Source organism: Hemitrygon akajei, chromosome 19, assembly GCF_048418815.1.
Source record: "Hemitrygon akajei chromosome 19, sHemAka1.3, whole genome shotgun sequence".
In the NCBI taxonomy this organism is placed as follows: Eukaryota; Metazoa; Chordata; class Chondrichthyes; order Myliobatiformes; family Dasyatidae; genus Hemitrygon; species Hemitrygon akajei.
This window is the reverse complement of record NC_133142.1, coordinates 57,186,478-57,210,689: the sequence shown is the minus strand read 5'-3', so window position 1 is coordinate 57,210,689 and position 24,212 is coordinate 57,186,478. Positions and strand designations below refer to the sequence as shown.

Below are 24,212 nucleotides of genomic sequence, written 5' to 3'. Positions count from 1 at the left end.
CATATTTTCTTTCTCCAGAGTTGAGAGCATGCAATGAATACTGAAACAAAGATACAACACAGAACCAGGCCTTTTGGCACCCTTTTGTATATACCCTTTTTTGGGTAATCCTACCCTAACCCATTTTCTTCTCCTCACACATTCATGAACTCCTCTCCACCACCCACACCCACACTCCACCACTTAGGGCAACACACAATGGTCAAATGTAACAGATATCATGGCAAGATTATGGGGATCTTTAAACAGTCCTTTCATGGGCATCAGAAATCAATAATGGTCTTCTTAAACACAGCAAAGTGTGGAGTATACCATATTAAAGTAGTCAATTCTTTAACAAGAATCATTCAGATGGATTTCAGATTATTTTTATTAGTCAAAAGTCTGTGGAAATTTATTGAATTGAACGGGAATCCCAACAAGATCAGCAATCATTACAAGTTAGCAGTACTCACAGTGTTTCAATGTAGGCATTCTGGTCAACATTCCATAACTTAACAGAGCGGTCATGAGAGGCACTGTACAACTGGTGTGTCCCTTTCCTAAATGACAAACCCTGAATGGAGAAGTACGTAATTAAAAGGCAGCACCCAGCAGTCGGATATACAGTACTGTGCAAATGTAAAAAAATTCTGTAAAGCAAAGATGCTTTCAAAAAAATGAAAAAGTTTCTAAATATCAAAAATTTACTATAAAGAGTAGTAAACAGTAAAAAAAACTAAATCAAATCAATATTTGGTGTAATACCCTTTGCCTTTAACACAGCTTCAATTATCTTAAGTACACTGTTAATGCAGCTTTATAAAATCGGCTGGTAGTTTGTTCCAAGCATCTTGGAGAACTTGCCATAGTTTTTCTGCAGACTTTGCTGTCTCGCTTGCTGGCCTCTTCAGGTTGTTTTATACTTATAATATAAAATACATATACCCTTGTCTCTGAGTAATTAATACATACACACTTAAGAATGTACATACCTAATGTGAAGTCCACTCCACGTTATTGCCCTACAACTGCTGAACTGACATGGATAGCTCCACTCTGAACTGATTCCATAACCTATAGACTCACTTTCAAGGACTCTACAACTCTTGTTCTCAGTATACTTGTTTTTTTTGTTTGATTGCACAATTTGTCGTCTTCTGCACGTTGTTTGCCAGTCTTTATGTAGTTTTTCATAAATTCCTTTGTATTTCTTTATTTTCCTTTATATACTTGAAAATGAATCTCAAATATATGGTGGCATTATGTACTTTGATAATAAATTTACTTTTGACTTTGTACTCATTCCAAATCCTCAAGTGAAGCAATAGGTTCAAGCTGAGCGCTGACTGCTTTCATTCTAATAACAATGACTAAACCAACAACTACACATCCTTCTGGAAGCTCGTCTATTGCTCCCCGAGCTACAGCTTGTTTGTTCCCAGATACTGTTGCTTATACTAGCAGCTGCAAAATCTATGATTAGAGTGCAATATGAATAACCTCAACTTTTCCCAAATAATTACAAAGATCAAGACAACTTTGTCTGTCACACATACATCAAAACATATATTGAAATGGGTTATTTGCGTCAAATCAGTGAGGATTGTGCTGGGCAGACCACCCAAGTGTTGCCACAACTCACTAACCCCAACACGGACATCTTTGGAATATGGGATAATCAGAGCAGCTAGAAGAAATCATGTGGTCATGGGAAGAAAGTACAAAACTGCTTTTAGGCAGCAACTGGAATTGATTCATGATCTTGCAGGCAGTGTTGTAAAGCATTGCACAAACCATTGCATACCAATACAACAAGCCACAGTGGCAGCTCTTGTACAATGTTCTGTGAAGCACTAGAGGGCAATCAAACCTCTCAATGGGATTCAAAATGCAGCTCTTCACTGTAATTTACTGGGGATACCTTCTTGGCCAAATGCAGTCCTAGAGAACTCCCCTAATATCCTCTTCCTGCCAATAGACTGGTGTTTGCCAGCATGATTTCAAAGGCTACAGATGAACTGATGTAGTACCCTTTAATGGAGATCGTAACTTGCTTTGGCAGCAGAAATATAGCAAATTGAATTTCAAGAATAATCAGTTCTTTTGGGTTGGAAGAAAACAATATTAATTATACTATACAATATTAAAAAGATTGCAAGTACAAAAGGGCTAAGAAAATACAAACTAAAATTTAAAAGGGAGCCGTACATATTGAGTAGTTCATTCTGGAATGAAACTGCAAACTTCATAAATTGCCACCAGGTCCTAGCTGGAACAATACAACATTTAGGTGGATGCAGTTTAGGAAAATCAAGACCCTAGAGACCACGTAGGGATCTTTAGAACAGAACAAAAGATTCTAACAAGTTGAGGGGAAGTTGGGGTTAAACTTCAAGAGAGATCTTTGAGCACCATGAATTCACACCTGGTAAGTGTAAAAAAAAGTGTGTTGTCAATGTCAGAGGGATCAGGTGACTCAGACCACACTTAGGATGGAGGAACCCTAATATTCTGTTTGGGTAGCCTCCAATCTGAACATTGATTTCTCATACTTCCAGTAATGCCCCCCTACCCCTCCTTCACCATTGCCCATCCCCCTTTCCCTCTCACCTTATCTCCTTTCTGCCCATCATCTCCTTCTAGTGCTCCTCCCCACTTTTCTTCCAAGGCCTTCTATGTCTTTGCACCAATCAACTTCCCAACTCTTTACTTCATCCCTTCAGGTTTCATGCATCACCTTGAGCTTCTCTCCCCACCTTTTCAATCTACTGCTCAGCTTTTTTTCTCCAGTCCTGCCCAAGAGTTTCAGCCCAAAACGTCGACTGTACTTTATTTCTATAGATGCTGCCTGGCCTGCTGAGTTCCTCCAGCATTTTGTGTGTGTGTGTTTCTTTTTAAATTAGACTCAGATTTCAGTTAACTAGCAGAAGAACCAGAGGCAAGTGGGGGAAAGACGATTGGTGTTTGTTTAAAACAGGATTCATTGCCTGGAAGGAGATTCAATTACAATTTATGAAAGGGAATTGGATAAAAACTTGACAGAAAAATATTTAGGGATATGGAAAACTGAAGGACCTACTTAGCTTTCAAAGATGAGTGTATGCACAGTGAACTGAAAGTGCTACATCAATCTGTGGTTCTACTTAACTCTACGAAAACTGAAAATTTCTTCCATAAACACACACATCTCACAACTCCACCACGCTAACTCACCGACACTGCATCTTTATGCCCTTTGAATGTGTGAAGATGCTGGCATGTAACTGCGTCCCATATTAAGATCATCTTGTTTCGATCGCCTGTAGCCTGCAAAGAGAAGCAACTAGATTAAGTTCTACAGAATCCATCCACAGCACACCTTTACAAACACAACTGGTAAACTGTTAACTGCTCACAGTTAGATCTACAGGATATGCTGAGTATATTACATGCTTCAAACTCTAGCAATTCAAACAGAGAGGGTCATCATATACTGTAATGAAATAGATATATCACGTTAGTTAAGGCCATTATTCCAAAGAGGATAGTTTACTGGACTGGGATGTCTTTCAAAAACAATGCAGAATAGTGGTGAAACCACATCAGGGTACGGTGTTAAAAAGAAAATTTATTTGGGGTTAACTTGCGGTTAAGAATTGTGTACAGTGTTGCACTGAATGAGCTACTTTCACACACAGCATGGGAAGTGTTGTTCCCACAGTGGCAGAAGGAAACATGAAAATTAAGAGTTGAAGGATATAGTAAGAACAAAACAGGAGCTGTTTTATTCCTTTCGGTCCTATCTAATTGAAATAGGATGAAGTTATTAAATTGGAATGGGTTGAAACTGGTTTTAATTGTTGTGTATTGACAATCATTAGTGAAAAGCTTGCCCTGCATACTGTTCCCAGAGGTCGTATCACCATAGAGTGCACATTAGAACACAGAACATTACAGCACAGCCCTTCAGCTCATGGTGTTGGGTTGATCTTTTAACCTACTCTAAGATCAATCTAACCTTTCCCTCCTTTTTCAATCATCCATGTGCCCTCATATATCTGCCTTTACCACGAACCCTGGCGGAACATTCCACGTATCCATTCTGTTAAAAAACCTCTGACACCTGCCCCTTGCTATATTTTCCTCCAACCACCTTAAAATTACGCCCTCCTGTATTTCCCATTTCTGCCCTAATATTAAATGGTACATTAATATTAAAAATGGAGGCTGGCGAGTTCTTGATTAGTAAGGACATCAAAGGTCATGGGTAAAAGGTAGGAGAATGGGTTTGAGAGATGTTGTGTTTGCTATTGAGGGATAGTGCAGAGTACACCAGAACACCAACATACAGGATACTCAACTGAACTTTATTGACAACCTTGTATGTGAACTCCTCCCATGTGGGAGTGGCTGAGTGGTATTGGAATAACACTATTAGCTAACAGTACAAGAGGGATAATGAATCAGCCACAATTGGATGTCAGAACAGAAAGGCCCTACTCTGCTCCTATGTTTTATGGTCTAAATCAATTTCTGGGAGGAGAGCAGATTCAATTAAATATCACATCAGCTGTAACTTTACTGAACATCAGAGGCTTGTAAGACTGTCTGGCACAATACTGCTTTTTCTCCTTACAAATGCAACAATAAAGAACTAATGTCACCGTGCCTCAGTTCTAGAACTCCTGATTATTGAACCTGGACTGTGAAGTCCCTCTACAGAATCAGTGTCATCGGTGCAGTCACATCATGGCACAGTACTGGTGGAACAGCTGGGAAAAGCTAAATCTTAACCCTTCCACCTGCAAGTGGGGGTGATGATCCCATAACAAATTTCCAGCATCTTGGTAAATATTTACATCATAGATTAAAACACTGTCATAAAACGTGGTAGTGCAGAAGCACGAGTATTATTTTGTACAGTGCAAGTACTTGACTGATTGTAAAATGCTTTGAGATGCCCTGAAATTAGGAAAAGTAAAGTACAATCAATATCAAAGTATACTGAGATTTGCCTTTTGGCAGGCAGCCACCAAAGAAACACAACAGAACCCACTTTTAAAAAGAACACAGAACAAAGACCGATAAACACCCAAAGTGTGAAAAAAACTGTGCAAAAGTAAAAAAGCAAACAATAGAAAATTAACTGCGAAGATCCCAGCCAGAGATAGTTCAGCACTGAGGTGAGTGCTGATGCTTGCAGGTCACAGCTGCAGAGTCAGTTCAGCGCTGAAGCGCTTTAATCAAAACACACAAATAGTTTAAAGTAAACAAAAACACATGGAACATTAACTGCAGGGTCCCTGAAAGTGAGCCCACAGCTGCAGTGCCTGTTCAGCGCTGAGGCAAGCGAAGCTCACCCAGGACCCAAAGGTTGCAGGGCAACAACTCTCCTGACCCTGGCGGCGTTAGACCCAAGACTCCTGCACCTCCTGCCCAACAGCAGTGGCAAGAGAGGGAGACTGGTAAACCACAGGGCAGATGATACTGAACACCTGTCAGCTCTCATCTTCGATGATTTTAATCTTACTTGACACTTTAATTGGTGCAGACTAATGGAGCCAACCACAGGTTTGTGTTCGCCCATCAGGAAACAATGCTGCTTACACCCCAGTGATGACCACACTCTCCAGAATCCCCCAGAAGATCACAAAATTGCCAGATCACGTAATTGGCTCGAAAATACATCGCTTAATAGGGAAATTACCGGCTGCAATTGATCGAGAGTTAGACGACCGTACAATTTCCAGAAGGAGAGTACCTAGTAGTTTTGTGAACTGCCTGTAATATGTTGCTGGCACCATCTTGCTCCTTAAATTAAATGCAGATGACTCTTCCCCTTTCTTAATTCTGTTTGAAATGGAAAACACTGTACAAGCCAGAGTATCTAATATTATCTTATCAAGGAAGAGGGAAGCCACTCACCAAGTACTTGCCATCTGATGATATTGCCATGGAGAGAATGTGCATTGTGTGCCTCACATGTTGATCTTCTGCTCCCTTGCCACCGCCACGGATTGTGTGGATCTTTTTACCACTGGCAATGTCCCCTGAAATCAGGTTTGAGATACTGTATCATGTTCTGACTTTAAATATTAGTAGCAACAGTAACAAGGAGACAGTGAGCTCAAACTCGATGCTGGAGGAACTCAGCAGGTCAGGCAGCATCAGCGGAGGGAAATGAATAGCTGATGTTTTGGGCCAGGACCCTTCATTAGGTCCCGACGAAGTATCTTAGCCCAAAGCATCAGCTGTTCATTCCCTCTAATAATGCTACCTGACTTGCTGAGTTCCTCTAATATTTCGTATATTCCTCAAGATTTTCAGCATCTCCAGTTTACTGTTGATAAAATTTCAGCTAGGTTCCCAGTATCAGATGCTGAGAAATCCATATAATTGAACTACAAAAACTTACATTTAATGATGGAACAATCTTTGGATGCTGAGAATATGTGTTTATCGTCAGGAGACAGAACTAGGCATGTGATAGCAAGTTGGTGACCACGTAACAGGCGAATTTCAGATGTGTCAGGTGGAAAATACTGAAACAAATAACAATGCAGTTACTTTGAAAGCATAAACAGAGACAATCTACGTAACTGGGGAGTAAAAACAGTAAATGCTGGAAATACTTAGCAGGTCAGGCAACATTTATGGAAAGAGAAATATTTCAGATGCTGCCAGACCTGCTGAGTGTTTCCAGCATTTTCTCATTTTAATACAGATTTCATGAATGACAATCTCCAAACTAAGATGTACACATTGGAGTGAAGTATAGCAGTCCTGTGACTTTGCTGTTGTTTAGCTTTATGGGAATTGGTGTAGTACGCCCTTTACTGTACCATAATGCCCACTGGAGGGAGGGAATAACAAGCCTAGTAGCAAGGGAATAAATCAAATGGATTTCTCCGCTTTGGGTGACATGGACCCTTCTTGCAGGTATATCTGGTGACTGACAGTTTTCCATTGCATTGTTAGATGCATGATGATATGCAAAAGGCAGACGTCTGTTTAAATTAATAATGCATGACATGTTTGAGAGATTGCATTGCAATTTCTAATTTTCATTAGAAGGGAAAGTAGCCTTGTGTAAATACTCAAAGCTAAATAATCCAACTGTTACAATGTTTCATTTGTGAAAATTTAACGTTTTGTTAGACCTACTATGTGCAAGGAATCATTGAACCTGTAACGACAGCGTTCCGATAAAAACTGCTGAAAAATGCTTGGAGAAGAGGACAGGCTTCCCTGTTTTACACTCACACTCAGCTTTTGCTCATGGTCATTATGTGATGGATTTCTATCTGGAGATCTTTAATCCTTTACTCACATCTTTGGCAACAAGTCGCTTTAGTTTTCCCTTCTGTTCCAGCTGTAAAGAACAATTCAAATCAGTATCACTGGAAATAAAAAAATTCAAATCACATTGAAAAGAACCTTTACTTTAAGTGCAACTTTCCCCCTCTGGCTCCGGACCAACTCAGAAGTATTAACATCAACATTCTGACAAGGATTTGATACAATCCATGAGAAGGTTCACCCTTAATAAATAAGTACAGAAGTGGCAACATGACATAGCAGGTGGTGCTGCACCTCACAGCTCCAGTGAGCTGGGTTCAAAACTGACCTTGACTGCTGTCTGGAATAATGTGGTCTCCCCTTCACCCATGTCATTTTCCCCTGGTTTCCTCCCACACAAAGAATACTACAACACAGAAACAGGCCCTTCAGCCCATCAGTCACATTGACCTGTACGCTGACCACAACCCACCATACGCCTCTCATCCATGCACCTATCTCTTGAATGCTGAAATCTAACCCGCATCCACCACTTGGGCTGGCAGCTCAGTCCACACTCTCACACCCTCTGAATGAAGAAGATCCCCCTCACGTTGTCCTTAAACATTTACCTTTCTCCCTTAACCCATAACTTCTGGTTGTAGTCTCACCCAATCCCAGTAGAAAAAGCATGCTTGCATTTACCCTATCTATAACCCTCATAATTATGTACACCTCTATCAAATCTCCCCTCAACTCCCTATGCTCTGGGGAATAAAGTCCTAACCTACTCAACCCTTCGCTATATTTCAGGTCCTCAAGACCCGGCAGCAACCTTGCAAATTTTCTCTGTACTCTTTCCATCTTATTTATATCTTTCGGCAATCAGAGGAGCAATCACTTCTTACACAAAACCAATGTCTAATCCAATTTACTACCTCATTTTGAATGCCAAGTGACAGAACATTCTTAACCAACCTCCCATGCAGGACCATGTCAAACGCCTTGCTAAAGTCCATGTAGACAACATCCCCTGCCTAGCTTTTATCAACTGTCCTGGTAACTTCCTCAAAAGATTGGTTAGACGCAACTTACCAAGCACAAAGCCATACTGACTATCCCTAACCAGTTGCTAACTATCCAAATATAGCCAGTCCCTTAGAATAACTTCCAGTAACTTTCCCACTACTAATGTCAGGCTCACCGGCCTATAATTTCTTGGCTTATTCTTAGAGTCTTAAACAATGGAGCAACATTAGCTAACCTCCAAACCTCTGGCACCTCACCAGTGGTTAAAGATGTTGTAAATATCTCTGCTTGATCCACTGAAATTTCTGCACTAGTCTCCCACAGGATCTGAGGGAACATCCTATCAGGCTGTGGAAATGTATCTATCCTAACTTGCATCAAGACGGCAAACAGCTCCTCCTCTGCAATCTGTATAGGGCCCATGACCTCCCTGCACCACTAGACTGTGTCCGTCTCCAGACTCAATACAGACACAAAAAAACCTTGAGACCAACCAAACTCTTTTGGTTCCAGACGCAGATTAGAACTCCAATCTTCCAGTGGACCAATTTTGTCTCTCACTATCCTTTTACTCTTACTATAACCATATACAGGCAGTCCCCGGGTTATGTACGAGTTCCGTTCCCGAGTCCGTCTTTAAATCGGATTACTACAGTAAATCACCCCTTAATGAATGCAGGGGTAAAAGACCTGGTTGGAGGGAGGTGGGGGAGGGAGGTGATGTCTTTAACAGGTATGCGAAAGAGAACAAGCTGCAAATGAACAGTGGGAAATGGGATGGAAGTGAGACTTGTACACTGGACTGAGATCAAAAACTATCGACTCTGTGAGCAAATGGTCAACAGCAGGAAAAGCATTTACGTGAAAAACAAACACAAAACGGGAGAGATCTCCATTTTCCTAACAGTAGATGGGAGGACTACGATCATGTTCAGTTTCTTCTTTTTACTTTAAAAAAAAGCATTTCTCACCACATCCTCCTCTAATCTTCCTCCAATAAGATCGCTCTCCAATTGTTCCTCCTCCGCTTTCTCCTCTTCTGCAGGCAACAAGAAAAATTAAGGCAAATCAGAGGACACAGCAAAACAAACCTGTCAGCTTCACCCTCCAAATCCCACTGTCCATCCATACTGTATTCAAAAATGCAATGAAGTAGAACTGCAATAAACCAAGTGCTACATGGATGAAAATTTCAACTACTTTTTCTATTAAGAAAGAACCAGGAAAAATTTTTCTCAGATTCCCCCGAGTACAGGCACAGTGGAGAACAGTTTAACACCCAATGAACTGCGGCAACTTTGCACAGGGGCCCAGAACCAAACCCTGTGTTATTAACTACAAACAGTAATACTCTGGTATCTAAATGTTCCAAACTCGCAAAAACTTGGTGCCTGTCTTACTCATCCATACACAAGCCTTTGTTAATTGCAGACATGAACATAGAGGGTTAGTCAGCCATGTGTGTGACATTGGATGTGGGACAAATGAATGACCTGAGCCAGGAACACCAAATGCCAGAAATGTTGGAGGGTTTGGCAGGATGCAGAGTGTTTTCACAGCTCAGTCTGTTTGATATGTTGAAACATCGAAGTCAAAACTCATCTAGCTCCATTTCTCTCATTCTCTAAACTTAGTGGGTTTATGGGGAAATTTATTATACTCTCATGTAAAAATTGAAAAAGAGCAATCGTTAAAGTAATAGTAGAGGCATCCAATAGCCCAGTGAATCTGCTAGACCGGTACAACATCCCATAGATTTCAGATTATCAAAGCTTTATTCTCACCACTTCCAATTAAGTAACCTCATGATCACATTTGGATTGCTACAAGGTCTACACCATGGTAGCAAACAGGGTCACATAAAACATACCTTCTTGCCGTAGTTGCTCCAGGTAAAGCTTGGCAAGTCGCAGCTTCTTCTCCTGTGCTGTTTCCTCTATCTCCAACGTCTCTGGAGCTTTCTTTTTGTGCTCAATGCTGCCAGAGAATTTAAACAATCTTTAGTATTATCCTTAAAAGAAAAACGTGCAATTGAGTACAAGGGTTCTAATCCAATATACCAAAATCTTCAAGCTTGAATGTTGAGCCTCCATGAGCAGAGGGTTCCAGGGATACAACTAAATAGTTCCCTGAGAATGACTGCACAGGTTGATATGTTCGTAAAGGTGGCATATGGAATGCTTGCCTTTACTAGTCAAGGAACTGATTTCAAGAGTCAAGAAGTTACGTTGCAGCTTTATAAAACTCTATATTAGACTACATCTGGACTATTGCTTTCAATTCTCACTGCTCCTTTATTGGAGAAGGTGCAGAAGGTTTATCAGGATCCTGCTGGATCAGAGGCCGTACGGCATAAGGAAGGTTGGATAAACTTGGGCTGTTTTCTCTCAAGCAGCGCAAGAGGCGGGGTGATCTGATAGACGTTTAAAATTGAGATGCATGATTAGAGTGTCAGTATCTTAGATGTGAAATATCTACCACTAGATTACATGTATTAAGGTGAAAGAGGGTAAATACAATATTAAAAAACACAGCAGGCCTGGAATACACACTGCCAGGGATAGTTTTGGAGGTAAATACGATAAAGTTGCTTAGGAAGGGATCAGTTCAATTAAGTGTTTTAATTACTAGCTTAATTAATTTGGCACAATTTCACAGGCTTGTTCCTGTGCTGTACTGGTCTACATAGAGGGACCTGACTGGCTATTGAAAACCTGAACCAACCAACTGGCTGGATTGTTCAAAGATCGATATTTCCACCTCTCACTACTATGGCCTGCATGCTTCAAAAGGGCTGCAATCATGCCAGAGACCAAGAGGAGGAGGAGGATGCCTTAATGACTATTGATCATCACCACTTACATCCAATGTAATGAAATGCTTCAAGAGACTGGTTAGCACTATCACGTGCCCAAGAAAGGACCTAGACCTGGTGCAACTTGCCTACTGCCGCAACAGATCTACACTGGTTCTCTGCTGTGCACCTAGAGAGCAGCAAAATATACATCAAGCTGCTGTTTACCAATACAGTAATTCCCCTCAGTATTAATCAACACGCTTTGAAAACTGAGTTTCTGCACCTCCCTCTTCAACTAGATCCTTGACTTCTGCATTGGGAGACCACAGTCAGTACATATCAGAGATAACAGCTCTTTTCACCAACAATCAACATAGGCATACCTCAAGGATGTGCCCACTACTCAACTCAACACTTGTGACTGTGTGGCTAAGCACAGCTCAATTGCCATTTGCAAATTCACAAACACCACTGTTGGCAAAATCTCAGATGGTGACAAGGAGGCATACAAACGTGAGAGATCAGCTGTGTCACAGCAACAACTTTGCACTTAACATGAGCAAGGCCAAGGAATTGATTGTAGACTTCAGGAAGAGGAAATTGGGATGAAGTGCACCAGACCTCACTGAGGTGGAAAGAGTGAGTAGGTTTAAGTTCCTGAATGTCAACAGCCAGAAAATCTGTCCTGGGTCAATCACGAAGGCAGCAAATCTACATGAGGAGATATGGTATGTTACAGCTGAGATATTGTACATAGTATACATGACAGCCTGGAATGGAACCTCTAATGTACAGGATCAAAAGAGACTTCAGAGGGTTGTAGACCCAGCCAGCTCCATGGGCTCAGTATCATGGCAGTATAACACTATTACAGTGGCAGCAACTCAGGTGCAATTCCACCACTGTCTGCATGGAGTTTATACATTCTCCACGGGTTTTGTCCAGGTGCTTCAGTTTCTGCCCACATTCCAAAGGTGTACAGGTTAGTAGGTTAATTGGTTATATGGATGCCATTGGTATAGGGCACAAGGGTTGTTGGGTTGGAAGGGGTCATTTCTGTGCTGTGACTCTAAATAAACAAAGAACCTTCCCCACCATTCCGAACATCTTCAAGAGGCAGTGCTTTAAAAAGATGGCACCCAACATTCTGTCTATTTGCTTTTTACAGCTGGGCAAACCAACCATTGCTTGGAGCAGTAGAAGTTTACACAGCCTGAAAACTGTGTGACACTGTTTTTTTCATACTAAATATATGACTGTGAATATTCATATGAATATTCATTCTAAATATTCATACTATGAATATTTAGAATGAAAATTGAAAAATCACATGGTTTTGATTTTATTAATTGAAGGGTATAATAAATTAAAGTACAAAGAAAATTGTTCACATTTCATAAACCTTTTCTCATCTGTATTTACTCTGGCTGTGCAGCAACAAAGGCTAAGTGCGCGGGAGCATTTCAGTTACTGAGCACACCAACGCAGCTCAGAGGGAACAGTGGGGGCATCCATCACTATGTACAGTCACCATCTTGGATATACCCTCTTCTCATTACTATCAGGGAGAGGGGACAGCAGCCAGAATTCAGGAACAGCTTCTTCCCCTCCAGCAGATATCTGAATGGTCCGTGAAAACTACTTCATTATTCCCTTTATTTTATACTATTTTGTAAATTTATGTATTTGCACTGTATTGCTGCCTCAAAACAACAAACTTAACCATATAACAATTACAGCAGGGAAATAGGCCATCTCAGCCCTTCTAGTCCGTGCCAAACGCTTACTCTCACCTAGTCCCACTGACCCGCACTCAGCCCATAACCCTCCATTCCTTTCCTGTCATATACCTATCCAATTTTACTTTAAATGACAATACCGAACCTGCCTCTACCACTTCTACTGGAAGCTTCGTGTCATACAAGGCAGTGATACTAAACCGGATTATCTTAGCTTTAGAACCTTCAAGATGGGACAGGATAGAGGAATAATGGAGCTGGTCCTGATTTCATTTAGTAGCCACTTGCTGGGAAGTGTCTGATATAGACATATGATCAAGGACTTCTGTTGTTAATGGGCCTGCCAATACAAAGTTTCAACTTTCAACCATCATGAAACAAGAGAACACCCTGTACATAACAGAGCATTAAGCCGGATGGCTCACAATTTTAAACAATTAATTTAAATCTTCACTCAAACTTCTCTTTTCCGAAGAGAACAATCACAGCTTATCTAATGTTTCCTTCAGACTGATCCTAACGAGTTTAAGAACCCTGCTTGCAAGACAATTAGGAAATATAATTAGATATGCCCAAGTGAACAAAAGCTTTCTGTTCTGAATGGTGCCAGTGGCATGTCAATAATACTAATCACAAGATGGACACCGCATCTTCATCCTCGCCCTACTTACCACTGCAAGACTGGCAAATCACTCACAAATGCAGGGGATGGCTAGGACAGGGGTCCCCAACCTTTTTTGCACCACGGACCAGTTTAATATCGACAATATTCTTGCAGAACGGCAGACGGGGGGTGAGGCTATTAATCACGACTGGAATATAGGTGATAATTCAACTATAAGTCACTTATAAGTGGCTAATACACTCAATTTCATTTCTAAAAGGGTTTATCTGACGAATTTAATATTAAACACACAGCGCATATTTTCTTCGCATGAATATAGTGATAAGTCAATTATAACTCACTTATGTCAATAGCATCATAATGTTTTAAGTAACGTTTGGATATTAAACATTCAGCGCTTATTTTCCTCGTGTAAACATATGAACATCATTGCAACACACCAATGTCGCTGAACCAGTGCGAGCCCTGGGCTTGTTTCCCTGCAACAAGACGGTCCCATCGAGGGGTGATGGGAGACAGCGATACTCGAAGGGGGTTCCTTATGTCGAGTCTATTCTGCAATTTAGTTTTCGTGGCTCTCAGCATTTGTTTCTGTCCCGCTTGTTCACATTTTTTTCGTTCAAAAAACACAACGGGTTTGTCTTTAAGTGCAGGGTGCTTGGACTCAAGGTACAGAAGCAGTTTTGAAGGCTTCATTGCTTCATTAGACAGCCTCCAGGCCCGAACTCCAGCCTCCCGCCCTCCCGCCACCAGTTTCCTTGGCCAGGTGTGGCTGGGGTGAGAGGACAAGGTCAGGGCCGGAGGTACCCGTGCCGGGGCCACGGTGGTCGCAGTCCGGAGGCTCGAGGGATGACTTTCAATAGATCGCAGCGAGGTAGCCGCTCTGCTGCTTACGAAACCCTGAGCCTGAATTAGGTCGCCTGCAAATATTTTAGCACCGGGTTCCTCATGAACATTCGGTGTGTTAAACAGGTTTAGAGCCCATCTGTCCGTGCTCCAGGCCAGTAGCAACTGCACTTCTTGCCGGCTGCATGAGGCGGCCGGTTACCCTAGCCAACCAGTGATCCCTGGCGCGAGGGTATCACTGCGTTTAGGTGACTGATGACCTCACATGCATTCAAGTTCAACAGTGGGCAGGAAAAGTGCAGTTGACTCATATCGTTTCCTCGCGGCCCGGTAGTACATGCTTTGCAGCCTGGTGGTTGGGGACCACTGGGCTAGGACACATCACAGCCACTCCAAATGAAACACATGCATCCTTCTGCAGATAGCTGGAATCACAGAATCAGAGAAAAGACCACCCTGTCCATTGTGTCTATGCGAGTTAAAAGGGCCACCAGTCTCATCCCACGTTCCAGCACAGGGTCACTTCAGAGCTTCCCCTGCGAGTAGCAACTCTTCAATTACTCATACAAATACTGTTTAAAGACATTAAGGGTCTCTGGCACCACCCTTTTACACAGCACGGTTCAGATACCTACCACACTCTAGTTGATAAAATGTTCCATTACTTCCATTCTAATTCTTCCACCATGTATTTTAAAATTATGCCCTTGGTTTTAGACCACTCTGTTAAGTGAAGTAGGTCTGTGTAACTTAGCTCCTCCTTAGTACAAAACAGATCACAGTACAAGCCCTTCAGCACAATGTTGGGTCTTTTAAGAGACTCCTGGACAGGCAGGTGGAGCTCAGCAAAATAGAGGGCTATGGGTAATGCTAGGTAATTTCTCAGGTAAGGACATGTTTGGCACAGCTTTGTCAGCCCCAGGGCCTGTATTGTGCTGTAGGTTTTCTATATTTCTAACATTTATACCTATTTCCAAGATCAATCTAATCCTTCCCTCAAATGTAGCATCTCGCATTTTGCTTCTATTTCTGTCCCTATCTCAGAGCATCCTAAATGTCCCTAAAGTATCTGCCCCTACCACAACCCTGTTTGTGCACCACATCCACCCACCACTCTACGTTAAAAACAACTTTCTTCCAATCATCTAGCCACTTCCACACTGGGAAAAAGTTGGCGCCTGGCCACTCTTACCTTATACATCTCTATCAAGTTTCCTCTCATCCCCCTGTCAGAGTATCGAGCACAGGAGTTGGGTATTATATTGGAGTTATATAAGAATTTGCAAAGGCTGAATTTGGAGTACCTTGTACTCAATTGCTTCCCCTGTGTCCTGTTCCAAAGGGGGGGCAGCATAAGTGGCACAGCTAACAGGACACAGATGTTCTCCCAGTTCCCCTCCCTATCTCAGACTCGCACGTTTGGAAATTAATTATCCACCATGAATTGCCCAAGTGTGCAAATGAGTGGTAGAATCTGGAGGGGAGGAGGGCAGAAAAGAGGCAACCTGATCAATGTGAGAATAAAAATGTGTTACGGTAGAATTGGCTATAAAATGGTTGGCAAGACTTTGTACTGCGTTTAATCTCTCCATGACTATCCCAACGACCCTCGTTAGGTATAATATCTTCATAAATCTCCTCTGCACCCACTTCAGTGAAAAATCACAACTGAAGTGATGTGCGTACTCACACCACCCAAGAATGGAGTCAGGCTGTGACAAACTAAACATGTGCAGAGCTTCGTTCAAAATGGCAGAACCACAGGAAAACTATGATCATTACACTGTATTATTATAGACGGGAACACCTTATATACCGGCTGGGTAGCCTCCAACCTGATGGCATGAACATTGACTTCTTTAACTTCCATTAATGCCCCTCCTCCCCTTCTTACCCCATCCCTGATATACTTATTTTTTCCCTCCTTTTTCTCCTCTCTTTCTGCCCATCACTCTGCCTGTTCTCCATCTCCCTCTAGTGCTCCCCTCCCCTTTTCCTTCTCCCTAGGCCTCCCGTCCCATGAACTTTTCCCTTCTCCAGCTCTGTATCCCTTTTGCCAAACACCTTTCTGGTTCTCAGCTTCACCCCACCCCCTCCGGTCTTCTCCTATCATTTCACATTTTCCCCTCCCCCTCCTACTTTCAAATCTCTTACTATCTTTCCTTTCAGTTAGTCCTGAAGAAGGGTCTCGGACCGAAATGTTGACAGTGTTTCTCCCTATAGATGCTGCCTGGCCTGCTGCGTTCCACCAGCATTTTGTGTGTGTTGACTATTATTAGATCTCTTGAACCCTTGACAAGAAAGTATTATCACAACGAGATATTTCAGGATGTGTGTGCCTAATACAAGATCTACAGTGAGGTCACACCCTTCTATCATTAATACACACATACATTGAAACAGAGGGAAATGTGTCAATGACACCAGATCAAATCAGCAAGCATTATGCTGAGCCACACTCCCAGTGCCAAAATAGCAATGCCCACACCCATGCCTCTCTGGATCGTGGGAGGAAACCGGAGCATCTGGAGGAAACCCACACAGTTACAAGGAGAATGGACAAACTCTTTCCAGACAGACGCAGAAATTGAATCCCAATCTTACAACTCATGCTGTAGAGCAAACTTCTTCAGAGTAGTTTAGAGAGCAGGAAGGGCAAGCTGGGCAGTTGGGGTGGAAGAATGGAATGGAGCTCTACGGCTTCAAGTAGGCATGGGCAGATTTGATGGAAGTTGTTCCAGTACCTGCAATGTCACCTGGATCTGTAAGCTTCACCTCACTCTTTCAGGTCGAGAACCACAACGTCCAATGACTCTTAGCACCAAATAGCACAAACTAGCGTGAACACTTGGGTTACCTTTCAGTATCCGAGTCACTGGAAATTTCTTCATTCAGAGCTGTGTCAAATTTCTTGCGAACCTTATCTTTGCCATCTTCTGCCTGTAAATCGAATACAAAATAGGACTTTACACTTGTCAGAAGAACTAGAGCCTCCGTGAGGAAGTGCCAGTATTCCTTCTACACAACCATCTGGCCAAGATCAGTACCTCAACAATAGGCTAGCAGGACAGCAGCATCATTCTGCAGTCCTGCCTCTCAGCTCCTTGATTAGTGTTAATCTGGAATTCCAGTGAGATCCATAAGTTGAATAGTCCATATTGAACCTCAGCTTGGAATACTGTGCTCATGTGGAAGGTTTGGAGAGGGTGTCCAGGAAAATTATCAGGATGTTGTCTAGATTTGAGAGCATGTCTTATGAGGCGAGGTTGCATGAGCTATGGCTGTTCTGTCAGGAGCGAAGGAGGTCGATAGGTGGCCTAGTATGGGAACACCAACACCTTTGAGTGGAAAATCCTACAAAAGCTAGTGGATTCAGCCCAGTATATCACGGGTAAAACCTTCCCAACCATTGAGCACATCCACATGAAACACTGTTATAGAAAAGCAGCATCCATCATCAAAGATCCTCACCACCCAGACCATGCTCTTCTCTCACTGCTGCCAACAGGTAGAAGGTACAGGTGCCTCAGGACCCGCACCACCAGGTTGAAGAACAGTTACTACCCCTCAACCATCAGGCTCTTGAATCAAAGGGGATAACTACACTAATTTAAGGACTCTCTTATCTTGTTATTTCATGCTGGTTATTTATTGCTATTTGTTTATACAATTTGCATTTGCAGTTCATTTATAGTTTAGTTCCTGATGTTTACAGCTCCTGGTTACAGTTACTGTTCTTTAGATTTGCTAAGTATGCCCACTGTAAAAGAACCTCAAGGTTGTATGTGGTGACATGTATGTACACTGATAATAACTTTTACTTTGAACTTGATAGATGTGAACAAGATAAGAGGCGTAGATTGAGTGGATAGCCATAAGTTGAGTGGAAATGGCTAATATAAGGGAGCATTATTTTAAGATGACTGGAATAAATTATGGGGGGGTATCAGAGGGAAGTTTTTTCAAAAAAGAGTAGAGAGTGCCCACTTCCATTTATTGGCAGCAGAATCGCAACTACATATTAGTAAGCTCCAATCACAAATCCCACATATTCTCCCAGATATGCAAACTTACCAAAATCTACACCAAGGGCGACTGTTTTAAAGGATGATCCTCATTTTCTCCCTAACCTAAGTACAGGGAGTTTGAAATTACAATAGACACACACTAATCCAGATTGGCTTTCTTCTTCAGTCTCTGCAGCAATCCAAATCTAGGTGAGGATTCTATTCACATATTTTGTCCTCTCCTTTTCTTTAATGAGCTATAGAAGTTATTCATAAATCTTTTCTGATGGCTTCCATTTCAATCACTAATTCTGATAACACCCCTGTCTGAATTACCTACAGGTCATTGTGACTGTTTTTCAGATGCTACACAGAGAAAGCTGGGAAACAAACCCAGAGGTGGAAGCAAGTTTCAGATAATTTATTTATTTGATTGAATTAACATTTTTCTGTTGTTTTCTAGAGTTGAAGTGCTTAAATTTTAAACCATTTTTATTTAGAAAAGTACTACCGGTAATTAATCTCAGTATTAAAGTTTTTTTTAACTGTTTTTCAGTATTACAGAAATCCACAACCATCAGTCTGAACACTGATCGCCAGTAACCCTGGGGCCACAGCTGTTAGGAGTGGTTCTGGTAGTTAAGCTCAGGGACCTTGCTGATCAAGGGCTGGCTTTGGGAACATGCTGCAGGTAACCACAGGCAGCTCACTGCTCAGTTTGGTGAGGCAAACTGCTTATGGACTTTACATCATGAATCCTGTTCTAGATGCTGAATAAGTAAGAAATCTTCAATATCCCTGCATTAACAGTAAAACACTTGTATCAAAGGGTGGTAGTTAGGGTAATGCTTTACAGCGCCAGCAATCGGAATGCAATTCCCAGCACTCTCTGTAACATGGATTTCCTCTGGGCGTCCCGTTTCCTCTCACACTCCAAAGGTGGACAGGTTAGGGTTGCAGGCATGCTAGGCTGATGCCAGAAACATGGCAACACTTGTGGGCTACCCCCAGTCCATCCTTTGTTGGTCTTTTACACAAACAACGCATTTCACTGTTTGTTTTCATGTCTGTGTGACAAATAAAATCTAATCTAACAAAAGCTAACTTAATCAAAAGCAGCCCCAGGTTTACAGAAGTTTTCTTGCTGTTGTGTTTCCACACATCAGACATTAGTCAAGTGAATCAATCCTGTGAATCAATCATCACATGGACAGCAAACATGTGCTGCCTTTCATCTCCATTTTTATTCCCATTATACAACTCTAAGTTACTTTGTTTCTTATTTCTTATGCATTATTTTCTTGAGAACTCAAGATGACTACTTCCCTCAATATGTTCAATAGGTATGTAGGAAATATTGGCAGGTCTGGGATTTAATGTCTAGCCTATTCACTGAGAGAGTGAATGCAAATCACTTTCTTAAACCTGACGGAAGGCTGAGCAGTATCTCGGGGAGTTAACAGGACAATTGATATCTCAGGCAGATCAGAGTGCGGAAGTGATCTTTGTACTCTCAGTACAAAGTGGTGAGAGTGTAGGGCAAGATGGGCTTGTAGGTGATGTGTACAAACAGGTAAGGTGGGGTATGATGGAGAGATGGAGCCAGGTGACAAAGGGAGAGCCAGAGTTCTAATATAGTATCTGGTGGGTGATAGGGTGTAACCGGGGGGGGGGGGGGGGGGGGGAGATGATAGACAAGTGGAGCCAGGTTTTGGGGGGGGGGGGGGGGGAGTAGAGACAGAGGCTGGAACCATACAGAAGTAAAGGATGACGAGCAAACAGGAGAAAGGACAGAGGGGGTCAGCTAGATGGACAGATGTGTGATGATGAGCAGATGGAAATAGGGAAGGTGGATTAAGGGAGAAAGGACCAGCTGGACTAATGGAAATGAGTAAGAAACACAGGAGGTGAGGGTTACCTAGAAGTAGATAAAACAACGCTCACAGCATTGGCTTGTAGGTGGTGGAATGAACTGTTCTTCCAGTTTGTTTTACTTCATTGTGTAAGTGGAGAAGGCAAAGAACAGACACGTTGATGTGAGAACAAACATGTTAATGTAAAAGCAGGAATAGTTAACGCTATCATCACCTTTTTTAAAACGTCTATCTTCTGTGTGTGCATGCCTTACGAAGAGGGACTGAGTAGACTAGGAGTTAGAAGAATGAAAGGAGATATCATTCTGACAGGGGATATTTCTCCTGAGTTTAGAACCAGGGTTAACGTTATATAAATATTGCTAATATTCCTACGTTAACTATTTGTAATGAAAACTGATTACGTATGCATAAACATCTGAGTGAAAATGTTGCCCCCAGGTTTCTATTAAATCTATCCCCACTCACACAGGCCCTGAGAGACTGCTTCGGTACTACTAACTGGGATGTACTGCAAGGGGGGCTCTGAATGCACAACAGACAATATTAACTTTTGTGTGGATGCCATTGTCCCTGTTAGAACTGTTCGCTGCTATCCCAATAATAAGCCCTGGATCACTAGTCACATCAAAGGCCTCCTAAACCAGAAGAAGAGGGCCTTTAAAGATGGTGATCGGTTTGAGCTTAAAAGAGTTCAGAAGGAACTCAGAGTACAGATAAGGGGGGCAAAGGAGCAGTATAGGAGGAAGCTAGAACAAAAGCTGCAGAAAAAAAGCATGAAGGAGGTGTGGGATGGGATGAAGATCATCACCGGATGCGGTGCAAAGCGGGGGGGCGAACATAAGTGGAGATGTGGAGAAAGCGAACCAGCTGAACAACTTCTTCAACAGGTTCGACAGCTCAATCTCATCCTCACCGCAGAAATCCACACCAGGCTTACTTCCCTCACAGGAAAATAGCCACTCACAGGAGACCTTGCCCACGCCCAGGATTACGGCTGCACAGGTGGAAGGTCAACTGAGGAAGATCTGTACCAGCAAGGCGGCTGGACCGGATGGAGTTTCCCCACGATTACTGAGGGCCTGTGCGACTGAGCTGGGAGAACCACTACAGCGCATCTTCAACATGAGCCTGGAGCAGAGAAGAGTACCCAGACAGTGGAAAACATCCTGTATTGTCCCGGTACCGAAGAAACCACAACCAAAGGAGTTGAATGACTTCAGACCTGTTGCCTTGATGTCGCACGTGATGAAGACCATGGAGCGGCTGATAATACAGAATCTGAGGCCACAAACCAGGCACGCCCAGGATCCTCTTCAGTTTGCGTATAAGGAGAAGGTGGGAGTGGAGGATGCTATCACGTATTTGCTGCACAAATCACTCTCTCACCTAGATGGGGTCAGTTGTGCTGTGAGGATTACATTCCTTGACTTCTCTAGTGCCTTTAACACCATCCAGCCCAAGATCTTAAGGCACAAACTAACGGAGATGGGAGTAGACTCTCACATGGTGGATTGGATAGTGGACTACTTGACAGATAGACCTCAGTATGTGCGGTTGGGAGACTGTAGGTCTGACACGGTGGTCAGCAGCACAGGAGCGCCGCAGGGAACCGTACTCTCTCCGGTCCTGTTCACCCTGTACACATCAGACTTCCAATATAACTCGGAGTCCTGCCATGTGCAGAAGTTCGCTGATGACACGGCTATAGTGGGGTGTGTCAGGAATGGACAGGAGGAGGAGTATAGGAAACTGATACAGGACTTTGTGATATGGTGCAACTCAAACTACCTGCGTCTCAATATCACCAAGACCAAGGAGATGGTGGTGGACTTTAGGAGATCTAGGCCTCATATGGAGCCAGTGATCATTAATGGAGAATGTGTGGAGCAGGTTAAGACCTACAAGTATCTGGGAGTACAGTTAGATGAGAAGCTAGACTGGACTGCCAACACAGATGCCTTGTGCAGGAAGGCACAGAGTCGACTGTATTTCCTTAGAAGGTTGGCGTCATTCAATGTCTGTGGTGAGATGCTGAAGATGTTCTATAGGTCAGTTGTGGAGAGCGCCCTCTTCTTTGTGGTGGCGTGTTGAGGAGGAAGCATTAAGAAGAGGGACGCCTCACGTCTTAATAAGCTGGTAAGGAAGGCGGGCTCTGTCGTGGGCAAAGTACTGGAGAGTTTAACATCGGTAGCTGAGCGAAGGGCGCTGAGTAGGCTACAGTCAATTATGGAAAACTCTGAACATCCTCTACATAGCACCATCCAGAGACAGAGAAGCAGTTTCAGCGACAGGTTACTATCGATGCAATGCTCCTCAGACAGGATGAAGAGGTCAATACTCCCCAATGCCATTAGGCTTTACAATTCAACCGCCAGGACTTAAGAACTTTTTAAAAGCTATTATTAATGCTTTTTGAGATAGTGATTTAGATGCATATCATATTTGTTACTATTGTATGTAATTAGTTTTGCTACAACAAGTGTATGGGACATTGGAAAAAAGTTGAATTTCCCCATGGGGATGAATAAAGTATCTATCTATCTATCTATGCCCCCTAGTTAGGACTACTCAATCTTGAGAAAAAGACAGCACATTTTGAATTGCAATACCAAAGTCTTGTAATGTAGGAATTGTAACAGGATAATCACACAGAGAGCAGCATGATAATTACGCAGATAATCAGGTAGTATTGTGGCCGGGGCCACAAAGACAACGCTTCAAATTGAAAATCTTTATCCGGGACAATCTGAAGGGTCTTCGCACTGGAATAGCCCCTTTCCACAGACGTTGCCCGGTCAGCGTATAGTTCCAGCTGCTTCTATTTATCATTCTACCCCTCTCCAGCAATCTACCCAACCTGGGCCTCCCCACATCGCTCCCCCGGTATTCGGTCCCCCTCAGCTCGCCACCGGTTCTACCCACGTGTCTAATTTGCTACCCTGCGCCTCGCCAGAACTGGAAAACCCCGAGCCACCAGGTGCGGTACGATCAAACCCCGAGTTCCGACTCGCCCTCCTCACCTTCCTTTTCTTGCCTCTGGCTTCACTTGTCTTCGTTTTACGAATAAAAAACGAGTCGTTCTCCATCACCATCTTCCCCTCAATCACTAAACGGGTCAATCTAACCTGATTTCCTTTTACCCGCCCTCAAAACACTCTAGCCAACGGGTGGTCGTTTTTTCCCAGATCCTTAGTAGTTATTGGTTACTACGAGTGCCAATCTTGTTAGACCGGTGTTTTGGCTATTATGGAAGTTGGTGCCACAATATATAGGTCCCACGAGTGCATGTTTGTAGCAATAGTTCCGCGATTAAGTTTTTTTTTAATGTTGAGTGCGGGTATTTTGGTTCTATTTTCTCTTTTTAAAATGTAGCTCTTCTTTTCCTACTTTGATTCTTTTTGCTTTTTTGTTTTGTTAATATATCACGAATGATTCATTGAATGTATTTTATGAAGAAAGTTAATTACCAGTGTCAAGAATAATAGGGAAAGCAAGGTAGTGTTGAAGCCAAAATTGGATCAGCTTTAATCTACTTAAATGTAGCATGTTTGAAGGTCAAATCATTCCTTCTGGTTTTCTTTTAATGAAGCTGAATGTTACATCTCCTATCTTTTCCCTATCCTACTTAGATAGACAGCACTGGAGAGGGTTAATATTGAGTATTCATGAGATACTTGAAAGCAAAGTTCAAAGTGATTTATTATCACCATATACTATACTGTGATTTGTTTTCTTGCAGGTGTTCACAGTAGAGCAATCAAATATACAAAAACTGACAATCAGCCAATGTGCAAAAGAAGATAAAATGTGCATAAAATAATAATACTGTGAACATGAGTCGTAGAGTCCTTGAAAATGAGTCTGTATGGCATAGAATCAGTTAAGTTATCCATTCTGGTTCAGGAGCTCAATGTTTGAAGCTTAATAACTGTTCCTGAACTTGGTGGTGTAGGACCTAAGGCTCCAGTGCCTCCTTCCTGATGGCAGCAGTGAGGAGTGAGCCTGGATGGTAAAGGTCCTTGATGATGGATGCCATCTCCTTGTGGCAGCATA

The 24,212-nt window shown here is 42.5% G+C and overlaps 1 protein-coding gene across 1 annotated transcript in view; it reads right to left on the bottom strand.

Moving 5' to 3' along the window:
• Window positions 1-23,295, bottom strand: part of rrp9 (ribosomal RNA processing 9, U3 small nucleolar RNA binding protein) — a 51,225-nt gene extending 27,930 nt beyond the window's left edge. The window contains exons 1-9 of the mRNA XM_073072561.1: window positions 23,180-23,295; window positions 17,133-17,215; window positions 10,139-10,245; window positions 9,240-9,307; window positions 7,292-7,333; window positions 6,377-6,503; window positions 5,887-6,011; window positions 3,196-3,288; window positions 456-556 (exon numbers count right to left, since the gene is read on the bottom strand). Of these exons, the coding sequence (XP_072928662.1) occupies window positions 456-556; window positions 3,196-3,288; window positions 5,887-6,011; window positions 6,377-6,503; window positions 7,292-7,333; window positions 9,240-9,307; window positions 10,139-10,245; window positions 17,133-17,215; window positions 23,180-23,251 (818 nt within the window). The 5' untranslated portion in view covers window positions 23,252-23,295. The remainder of the gene's footprint in view (window positions 1-455; window positions 557-3,195; window positions 3,289-5,886; window positions 6,012-6,376; window positions 6,504-7,291; window positions 7,334-9,239; window positions 9,308-10,138; window positions 10,246-17,132; window positions 17,216-23,179) is intronic.
• Between the last annotated feature and the right edge of the window lie 917 nt (window positions 23,296-24,212).